The sequence below is a fragment of the Ursus maritimus genome, unplaced genomic scaffold, assembly GCF_017311325.1.
Source record: "Ursus maritimus isolate PB19 unplaced genomic scaffold, ASM1731132v1 scaffold_19, whole genome shotgun sequence".
Taxonomy (NCBI): Eukaryota; Metazoa; Chordata; class Mammalia; order Carnivora; family Ursidae; genus Ursus; species Ursus maritimus.
Window position 1 is genome coordinate 56,463,123 of NW_024424341.1, and position 11,056 is coordinate 56,474,178.

The following is an 11,056-nucleotide window of genomic DNA, read 5'->3' on the forward strand; positions in this document are numbered from 1 at the left end:
CGGCATGATCGGCGAGGTGGGGCGCGCCGCCACCAGATGGGGGGGATGGAGGGGGCTGGGGCAGGGCCACGCCGCTGGAGCTCTCTGGGTGGAGGGGCGTGGCCAAGAGGAGTGAAGCCCGGGCTTTGGAGGGGTGGGGCCACCCCCAGACCCGCCTTTGCTGGGGGTGGGGGGCTCAAGGAGGGACCTGGGGCGGGGGCGGGGCCACGAGAGTGGCCCTCTTACACGAAGGGGGCGGGACCGAGAGGATGGAGCCCACACATCCAGAGAGCTTGTTCTGGGAGCTTGACGGGACCTGGGGATACCTCTTCCCGCCTGGCTCCCCGACTCTCACCTCCTCTTTTCCTGCCCCAGTCTTGAGTGCCCCTCTGCCACCCCGTCACCCTCCTAGCCTTCCCTCTCACCCTGTCATTGGTCTCGGGACTTTGGCCACCGTCTGCTTGAGCCAGCCAGGTTCCTTCACCCCCTCCTCGCCCTCCCCCTAGGTGTTCTACCAGCGCGCGGACATGGCCATCGGCTCCCTCACCATCAACGAGGAGCGGTCCGAGATCGTGGACTTTTCTGTGCCCTTCGTGGAGACGGGCATCAGCGTCATGGTGGCGCGCAGCAACGGCACCGTGTCCCCCTCGGCCTTCCTCGGTGAGCCCGGGCCCCTGGGACGGCAACACTGGGCCAGCTGTGTGCCCAGTTCCCATCCTGGTATTGCCTGTCCCCGCGGTGTGACTGGTGAGGTGGCATCACTCCTGACCTTAGGTTTCCCGGTCTGTAAAATGGGAGAAGCCATTTTACCATGAGGCCAAGGAAACTGAAGCTTCAGGAACCTTCTCTTGCACATTCTCTTCAAGGCCCTGTACCTTGTGTCCTCGTATTCATCATTTTGTCTTTTTTTCTTAAAGACAACCCTCCACATGGTATAAGCTTCAGGCCCCAGAAACCCCAAGTCTTCCCCTGTATATGAGTTGAGGAAAAGAGATTAGCATGATAGGGGCCCATGGTAAGGGCTCCACTCACTGCTCAGTGTTTACTGAGCGCCTGTCATGTGCCACGCTCTGCGCTGTGCACACAAGCCCCTCTCCTCTAAGAGCTCTTGGCTTCATGGGGAAGACAGAAAATAATCTCTTAAGGCGATATGTGGACAAGATCACTTGAGGTGGTGATCAATAGTATGAGAAATTAAGCCGGGGTGGGAGGTGGAGAGGAATGGGGTTGGTGCTGCCAGGAGAGGGCAGGAAGGCCCCTTTGGAGATTGGGCCGGAGAACCGTTCTAGGCAGAGGAAACAGCAAGGGCAAAGACCCCAAGGCAGGAATGTGTGTGGGGTATTTGGGAAATGGCCGAAGTCTGTATGGCTGGAGGGGGCAGTGAGTGATCGTGAGGGGGTGGGAGACAAGGGCTGAGAGGAAATCGGGGGGTGGGGGGAAGGTGCAGGGCCTTGGTGGGTCTGGTAGGAAAGCTGGGTTTTACTCTATGGCAATGGCCAAGGTTTTAACTGTAGCTGGTGGGGGGGGGGGATATAGGATCAGATCCAGGCTTTTAAAATACCCCACTGGAGGCAGTGGAGGCAGGAGGCCCGTGAGAAGGCAGAGGTCCGTGCCGAGAGGAGGTGGGGGTGGGATAGGAAGACGGCAGTGAGGACGAGGCGAGTAACCAGACTTGGGGTGTGGTTAGGAAGCTGGCCCCCGATGGGTTGGTGGCCATGAGGTGGATTGGGTAGGGATCTCACTGAACTTGGAGACAAGAGAAGGAACAGTGCATATCAGGCCAAGGGCAGTCGTTCATGTCAGTTCCCTCTTGCTCTCTGAAGTCCGGGCAAAGCTCCTGGGAGCGGGAAGGCTGGGACAAGGTGCATCTCTTCCTTTGCATTTGGTTTCTGTGTATTTCACCGAGCGCTTCTCTGTGGCTGTCTCTTGGCACCCAGGTCTCTGCAGGGCACCCTGAGATGCACCACATGGGGCCCCTGCCTTCAGCAGGGAAGTGACAAGGTCATACTTATGCCCCACCACGTTGCCCAGCAGAGGCAACAGGAGTGTCCCCAGATGCCGCAGTGACAGTCCGGGCTGGTGACCCTGCTGTGACAGGGGCAGTCCTGGCCGCTTGCGCTTGGCCCGGGGAGGGCAGATCACCTGGTACGAATCTCAAGGAAGTGGTGACTTGGGTGTATTGTCGGTGAACTCCCGGCGGCAGTGTGAGGAGGAGACACGTGGGTGCGAGTGTGTCTGGTAGATGGGTTAGGGTGGTGCCCCTGGTAGGGGAGTGGTGGAGACAAGGCAGAGAGGGTGAGGCTCATTCTGGAACTGTGAGTTCTGGCTGGTTAAAGCAGTGGGTTGTTGAGAGAGTGATCAGGCCAGGGAGGAGGGCGGAAGCAAGGCGGAGGGCAGTGACTTTGTCATGGAGGCGCTGGGGAGCCACAGGAGGCTGTGAGCAGGGGAGAGGCCAGGTCACCTCTGGGTGCAGAAGCGCGGGGGTGGTGATGGTCCAGGGGAGAGGATGAGGCCTGAGCCCATTGGCTGAGAGAATGGGAGAAAGGCCGAGGTGGGGGGCAGGGGTGGGGGGACAGGCTGTGGCTGGTGAGGGAGAGGGAAGGAAGGAGGGGGTGAGGCTGGCAAATGGGGGGGTTGAACTGTGATTAGATGGAAGGTGGGGCTCTCAGGATGGGGAGCCTGGGCGTCGGTGCTGGCCTCAGTGTGGAACATGGTGAGTGGCCAGGTGGAGACTCGGGTCTGGGGCTCAGGAAACATTTAGGATATATCTGGTGACTGAACCCACAGAAATGGTTGAGTTGGCTGTCTTTGAGAGAGACTGTCTCCCAGGGGTCTGTTCCTGAGATGTGGAGCCTGGGACGGGGACAGAGTAGGACAAGGTCCAGTCCGCGATGCACCATGTTCACATGCCTGTGACCCCCCCAGTCCTTTGCTTGGCCAAGCCGTGACCCCGCACCCCCTTGCCCCCAGAGCCCTACAGCCCTGCCGTGTGGGTGATGATGTTCGTCATGTGCCTCACTGTGGTCGCCGTCACCGTTTTCATCTTCGAGTACCTCAGTCCCGTCGGCTACAACCGCAGCTTGGCCACGGGCAAGCGTGAGTCCCCTTCCTCCATCACCTCAGAGCACCCGGACCACAGATAGAACTACATTTCCCAACAGACCCTGGGGTAGAGCAGTGGCCTCTGGAGACACCAGAGGCCTTGGGGGCTGCTGGGAATCGTAGTTCTTTCTGCTCCCTCATGGAGTAGAAGGGATTTGGGGTCCATGTCCCCCTCCTGGCCCCCTGCAGGGCCTGGCGGCTCAACCTTCACCATTGGGAAATCCATCTGGCTGCTCTGGGCCCTGGTGTTCAATAACTCCGTGCCCGTGGAGAACCCCCGGGGGACCACCAGCAAAATCATGGTGCTGGTGTGGGCCTTCTTCGCCGTCATCTTCCTCGCCAGCTACACAGCCAACCTGGCCGCCTTCATGATCCAGGAGGAGTACGTGGACACCGTGTCTGGACTCAGCGATCGAAAGGTGTGTGTGTGTGTTCGGGGAGGTGGGGAGCTGGCTGGGGTTGGAGGTCAGGCCAGAAATTGGCACATGGGAGGTCAGAAAAGGATTCCCAGGGGTCTTTTCCCAGGGAAAGAACTGTGGTAGAGTTCCAAAATGGTAGAATAGAATGTTCTGGAAGAGAAAGGTTCTGTTTCACAATGAACTGTTTAAATATTCCGGGAAAAGAGAGTGACCCCAAATGTCCTGGGGGGCAGTAGTGCCAAATGGGATATTTTAGACGAGTGCTTCTCTCAAGTGTGATGAAGGGCTCATCTCTGAATTTTGTCCAGTGGCGATCAATGCTTTTGTAAAATACAATAGAAATGAATTACGAGAAAAGAAACATAAAATTGAAAACCAAGACATGCACAATTCAAACCCAGATTTTTATGTAGTTTCGACAGACAAAATTATTCTGTCAAATTGCTCCAAATGTGCGGCGCCTGGCTGGCTCAGTCGGTAGAACATGTGACTCTTGATCTCGGGGTCATAAGTTCGAGTCCCACATTGGGTGTAAAGTTTACTTTAAAAATAAACAAATTTTTAAAATCTTTTTTAAAAAATTGCTCTAAGTGCTCATTCTCTCGATTTCTGTACTTACCTCATCACAGATCACTGTTTGGGGACGGGTGGTTTGCACAGCACACTTCGAGACTAAAGTGGTTAACTGGGTATCATGACCTATTAGAAGGTTGAGAAATCAGTTCAGTGGACTGCAACAAGCATTTTTTTTTTTAAGATTTTATTCATTTATTCGACAGAGATAGAGACAGCCAGCGAGAGAGGGAACACAAGCAGGGGGAGTGGGAGAGGAAGAAGCAGGCTCATAGCAGAGGAGCCTGATGTGGGGCTCGATCCCAGAACGCCAGGATCACGCCCTGAGCCGAAGGCAGACGCTTAACCGCTGTGCCACCCAGGCGCCCCAATGAGCATTTTTTTTAATGGAATAGAATAGAAAATATGTCTGCATCTTTGTTTCAATCATATACACACTTGACATTGAGCCAGCACACGCCGGTATAGCTCTGTCTGTTGTTAAAAGAGTCAACTTTTGGGGCGCCTGGGCGTCTGACTCTTGGTTTTTGGCTCAGGTCATGTTCTCAGAGTTGTGAGATCGAGCCCCGCGTTGGGCTCACGCTGAGCCTGGAGGCTGTTTAGGATTCTCTCTTTCCCTCTGCCCCCTACACACACCCACCCCCCAGTCTTGCATGTGCACGAGTTCTCTCTCTCTCTCTCTTAAAAAAAAATAAATAAATAAGAGTGAACTATTTCTGAATGGATTGGTAAATAGCAATTGCCTCCAGCCCCCACCTGGGACCTCCCATGATCCAGCAAGTTAAGGGTTAACGCCTGGTCCCTCAGCGGCCACTGCAACCCTTCTGGAACGCTATAGCCAGTGACTTTTCTGATTGCCGGGTGTTAAATATTTCAGTGTTGCTCCCAACCGCATGTCCGTATGTCTGGTGTACTTGTCTGCACGCACAGGTGTGGCTGTCTGCACGTGGATCTGCTGGGGAGGGGGGAGTAGAAAAGGGTCGCGGTGAGCACGTCGGAGAAACGCTTCTGGGCTGGGGCGCCTGCCAGGTGGCAGGTGTCCCCCAGAACAGAGCATCTGGGTCAAGGCTATTCTTGACCCAGACGGCCCCAGGGGGGCGCCCTAATAACTTCCCATTCTGCCCCAGTTCCAGCGGCCCCAGGAGCAGTACCCGCCCCTGAAGTTTGGGACGGTGCCCAACGGGTCCACGGAGAAGAACATCCGCAGCAACTACCCCGACATGCACAGCTATATGGTGCGCTACAACCAGCCCCGCGTAGAGGAAGCGCTCACTCAGCTCAAGGCAGGGTCAGCGCAGACTCGGGCTGGGGGGGGGGCCGCTGGGGGCCCTGCGGACGCTCGGAGGAGAGAGCCAGGGGCCACTCCTCAGCCTCGGAGGTCGGCTTGGAAGGCAGACATAGGTCATTGCAGGTGGGAGGGAAACACCCCCCCCCCTTCCAGACCCAGGGTCCTCGTGATGTGTCTTCAGAGAGCCAGGAGTTATAGATTCCGGAGCCGGACTGCCAGGGTTCAAATCCTGGCTCTGGCTCTTCATGGCTGTGTGACCTTGGGCAAGTTACTCCACCACTCTGAGCCTTCGTTTCACCCTCTGTAAAATGCAGATAGCAAAAGGACCCACCTCATAAGGTTGTTGTAAGAATTAGTGTAACTGTTATTATTGGTTCGTATATATATTATTCGGTGTAGCGGTGCTGGCTTGCTGTGGGTGTTTGTAGCTCTACTATTATTTTCATTAGATCATTAGATCTGAACTCACTGGAATGGATACTTGGATGAGGTTGTTTGTTTTTTGGTTTGGGGTGTGTTTTTGTTTTTTTTTTTTTTTTTTAACGTCAGTTTCCCAAATCGTGGGGGTAAAGTGAAGTTCCGGCTCCAAAGTACAGACCGGGGGACAAAGCTGAGCACAGGAACTCTCTCCCTGTCCCTCCTTGATTTCATCACTCAACACGCATTTATTTTCTTGGCGCCTAGTCTATGCCAGGCAGTGAACAAACAGACCAGAGTCCCTGCTTTCAAGGGAGCTTAGGGTCCAGAGGTGGGACGTGAATAAGAAACGTGCAAATGGAAGAATCACCGTGATCCAGAAAGTGGCGGTGAGCCAGGGCCTGACTGAGCTGGGCTATATTCACCAAGGTGTTCAGGGTGGGCCTTTCGGAGGTGACTGGAGCAGAGCCCTGAGGGAGGTGAGGGCCAGCTAGCCACATGGGCTTGTGGAGGCAGAGCCTGGCAGGCAGAGGAAAGAGGGTGTGCAAACGGCCTGAGGCAGGAGTGGTCCTGGATGATTGGAGGAACGGCAAGAAGGCCAATGTGGCCGAAGGGCACAGAGCTGACGTTAGAGGGGAGATGAGAATAGGACATGGGTGTGCGCCCTGAGGCTGAGGTCAGGGCTGGGTTTTCTTCAAAGGGCAGTAAGAAGCCACAAGGAGGGGAGATTTTAAGTAGGGGAGGGGTGTGATCTGATTTCTGTTTGCAAATGCCCCCTCTGGCTGCCAAGTGGAGAATGGATGGACAGGTATCAGTGGGACCGGTGTGGAGGCTCTCATGTCCTCTGGATCGCCTTCCCCAAGTAGCCACTCCTTTTTACCCCTCTGTCTTGATTGGAATTATTGAGCTGCAAGAAAAGAAACCCAATCGACCTGTAAGGAAGGAAGATGGTTGGGTAAGCATCGCGATGCCCGGGAGGCTCTCAGAACCAGTAGCAGAAAAGAAACCTAGGCTTTGTGGGAACATGAATGTCCTTCATTCCTCTTGAAATGTTTTAAAGAGCACCAACTCTGTGCCAGGCACAGTTCCTGCACTGGATACCAATAGTCAATAAAAGAGGTAAGTTGCCTGGATCCTAAGGAGTACTTAGAAGTTTCTTTTTCTCTTTCAGTAACAAGTCCAAGGCCGGCATGATAGCTCAAAGATACCATCAATGATCAAAGCTCTTTCCATGTATTCGTTCTGCTAACCTTGGCGCATAGACCTTCTTGCTCATTGTGATTGCCTCATGGTCACAAGATGGCTGCTGCCCCGCCGTGGGGCATATCTTGGTTCCAGGCAAGAAGGAGGAGGAAGAGTGAAACAGTGGAGGATTTCCTCCTGGCAAGGCCTTGCCTTTTTATTGGGGAAAGTATGCCTTTCTGAGGAACTTGTGGCATTTCAGGGCCTGTTGGATGGTCACTCCCAGTTGCAGAGGAAGCTGGGAAATTGAGTGTGTTAGCCTTCCAGGCTCTGTTGTAGACAATGGCAGCTTCCAGGCAGCCTCTCTCTTGCCTCTTTTCCTTCTCCGGGGCTCTACTTCCACCAGGCAGCCTCTCTCTTGCCTCTTTCCCTTCCCCAGGGCCCTACTTCCTCTCTCTTGACTTCTGGGGGTCACAGGGTCTCTCGTCTCCGTCTCTCCCTGTGTCCTCTCTGTGCCTTCTTTCCCTGCAGACCTCTCATTTCAGACACTGAGGACGTCGGCCCCTTCTCGTTAGTCACCTCTTTTTTTCTCTCTGGCCCACTTCACCTCCTGCAGAGAACTGCCCCTTTCTATTCTACCCTCCCCCTTAAAGCACCATGAACTCGAGGCATTTTGAGTCACAGGCTTTTCTTTTTCAACCGAGACTTGGAGCAGCCCGATCGCGAACGCTTGCAGAAGAGCACTCAAGGAGGCTCGCATACCTTATGTCGAACTATTGAAACGTTATTGATCATGCTAGCCGACCATTCACTACATTGGGTCCTCCTGCCTCGGTGAATAGACCTTAACAAACAGAAAGGCTAAACGAGTTCAAGTTCAGAATTCTGCCTTCCATGAGAGCACCTGATTCCTTGACCTCCCACCTGAATCTGTCTCCTTGCTTCTCGCAGCTTCTCAAGGCTGCCCGCATTCCTTGGCTCATGGCCCTGGATCCTTGAAACTCTGCTGGTATTGTCAAAGCTTCTTCTCTGACTGACCCTCCCCCCTTGCTCTTGAAAGGACCTTGTGATGACATTGGGTCCACCCATAGAATCCAGGCTAATCTCCCCGTCTCGAGATCCTTCATTTATTCACATCTGCAAAGTCTCTTTTCCAGTGTAAGATAACAATATTCATGGGTTCCAGGTATTAGGGTGTGGATATCTTTGGGGAACCATTATTCTACCTACCCCAGGTTCCCAGAGCATGATCTCCAACCCAGGCTTGGAATCTGGGTGGGCACAACTTCGTGGCCCCAGGGACTCCTCTGGGAATGGGGGGGAGAGTGGGGAGAGTCCTCAAGAACACAGGGTCCAGAGCAGCACTCCCTTGCCAGAGGTCCAAGGTGGGTACTGAGTTTGGAGAATCCTGGGCAGGGGTGCTAGGACACAGCACAGAACAGGAAAAACCAGTTTTTAAATTGTCCATCCATCCATCCATCCATCCATCTATTCTTTTCTCTAAAGACCACTTGTCCAGATCTTCCCATAGAATGTGGGGGTGCTGGTGTCCCCCGTGGCCCGGGCGTTCCCAGCAGAATCCTGGGGGTGTTTAACAACAGATTTTTAAACTGGATGGTCCGGGGTTGGGATGGGAGCTACTTCTTGCTGAGGGCCCTGGGCCAGCGAATTGAGCTTCTGAGACTTAAATTTTTGCCTGCACAATAGGGCGTCAACAATCCCACCGGGTTACAAAGCGGCTCTGGGAAATGAAACATCAGGAGCCAACGTTCCTTTCTTGCTTCGCTGTCTCTTCCTCTCAGGGGCCACTGGCTGTCATCTCTGTCTCTGTGCACATTATCTTGGCTTCAGCTATAGCCAGGGATGTCCTATGGCCCCCAGCTTCCTTGCAGCCTTTCAGCTCCGGGGTCCAGTGTGAGCTCGATCTCGGGCACGCCTGGGTTCAATTTCACATCGCCACTAGAGAGAATCCAGTTGGTCCCCCAGGAGTGAGGTGTCCATGCTGGGGCCAATCAGCGGCGGGCGGGGCGGGGCCTGGTCACATGGATTCTGGGCTGCCACGCCCCTACACCACGCAGGTTCTCAAAGATGAACCTGTTGGGACTGATGGGCAAACAAAGTCTTGTGCTCCTTTCCAGAACACCCCTCTTCCACTGGCCTTCTTCAGCTGCCAGCCTGGACCCCTTTGCCCCCTCCCCAGGGCTACCCCTTCTGGAGGACACCCCCTTTCTCTGTGCCTGGCGCCCTTCACCTTCACATTCCCAAACCTCTGGAGCAAAGTTTCCCTTCCCGCAAATGTCTTTTAACCTGTCTGTAGCGGTTTTACTTGCATAACACTTCCTTGTTGTTAAAAATAATAAGGTAAAAAGAGAAGCTCTCAACCCCTACCCTCCTTATCCGTTGTTCATGATTCCAGGAGTTTCCTCCAGCCTTTTTTTTTTTTTTTCCTAGAGCAAGCTGGGGAGCCATATATGTAATTTAAAATTTTCTATTGGCCACACTCAAAGAAACAGGTGATATTAATCTTATTGACATATTGTGTTTACCCCAATATCTGCAATATATGATTTCGATATGTAATAGAAAAATTAATGAGTTGGGGTTTTGGTTTTGGTTTTGGGGGTTTTTTTGTTTGTGTTTGTAGTATGTTATACTCACAGCACATCTCAGTTTGGACTCGCCCGCTCCAAGGGCCCAAGAGCCACACCTGACTAGTGGCTGCCATTGTGGACAGCGTCAATCCAGAACTCTGTCTTTTTACTTCCTTTTTTAAAAAAGTTTATTTATTTATTTTTAATCTTTACATCCAGCTTGGGGCTGGAACTCACAACCCCCAGATCAAGAGTCGTCGGCTCTTCCGACTGAGCCAGCCAGAGCCTCTTTTTAGCTCTTTTTTTTTTTTTTAAGATTTTATTTATTTATTTGACAGAGATAGACACAGCCAGCGAGAGAGGGAACACAAGCAGGGGGAGTGGGAGAGGAAGAAGCAGGCTCCTAGCGGAGGAGCCTGATGCGGGGCTCGATCCCAGAATGCCAGGATCACGCCCTGAGCCCAAGGCAGACGCTTAACGACTGCGCTACCCAGGCGCCCCTCTTTTTAGCTCTTTTGTTGTTCCTTTTTCTTCCCTTCCTTCTTTTCCCTTCGTTTCCTCCTTCGTATCATCTTCCTCCTCCTCTTCTTCTCTTACTTGGACTTCTTCCCCTTCCTGATCTTCTTTGCTTGCCCCACCCCCAGATGTCATACAGGGTCTCCCTGCCCCTGAGGCTCGCTATAACATTGCCTCCAAACTCCCCTCCCAAGAAGTCTGCAAATCCCTGTGCTTCTCAGGCTCACTCTGGCTTCAGGCTCCTCTTTGCCGCATCTAATTCGCTTTCTGGAGCATCTCACTGGCCCCCAGTGTGTCTTCCCAGCCCCACAGCTATTAACCAGAATCGAAGCCCACCCCTCCCTTAATCCCCATAAAAGCCTCTCCGCTGGGCTCAGACCTGAGTGCCCAGTGCTGGGACTGGGAGTGAGCCTGGGGAGCCGCTGTCCGCCGGAACGCAGCGCACGCTGCAGCGCGATTCCCAAGTTTTTTAGTGGCCACGTTAAAAGACGTGAAAAGAAGCGGGTGAAATTAATTTTAACAGTGCATTTTACTTAACCCAGTGTATCCAGAATATTATTGCAACATGTAATCAGTATAAAAATGGTTGAGACCTTTTACATACCCCCCCCCCCCAGTACGAAGTCGGGTGTGCATTGTACACTCAGCACATCTCTTCAGACTCACCGCATTCAAGTGCTCGGCATAGCCACGTGGTGTGTAGCTACCCTATTGGGCAGCCGGGTCTACATCATGTATATGCAAATTTTCCTAATGAACATTAGGAACAGCCCTGGCCCCCACCCCCAGCCCCCTGGGACTTTTTCACTTGCTTGCTCACCCCCAGAGTACCCTCCCCAGGCAACCAGCTGACTCATCTCTCCCCCTTCCCTCTTCTTCCGGTTTGTCCTCAGCCCCTCCCTCCAAGAAGGCCCCTGGGAATTCCAGATCCTCTCCCTCTGTTCTGCAAAGCAGGGCAGCTTCCCCAGGCTCTGCCCACCCACCCCTAC

The 11,056-nt window shown here is 53.6% G+C and overlaps 1 protein-coding gene across 1 annotated transcript in view; it reads left to right on the forward strand.

Moving 5' to 3' along the window:
* The window catches only part of GRIN2D (glutamate ionotropic receptor NMDA type subunit 2D), a 30,726-nt gene that overhangs the window by 9,576 nt on the left and 10,094 nt on the right, over positions 1-11,056 (forward strand). Inside the window, exons 6-9 of the mRNA XM_040634253.1 lie at positions 486-639; positions 2,950-3,075; positions 3,271-3,500; positions 5,201-5,361. Coding sequence (XP_040490187.1) covers positions 486-639; positions 2,950-3,075; positions 3,271-3,500; positions 5,201-5,361 — 671 coding nt within the window. The remainder of the gene's footprint in view (positions 1-485; positions 640-2,949; positions 3,076-3,270; positions 3,501-5,200; positions 5,362-11,056) is intronic.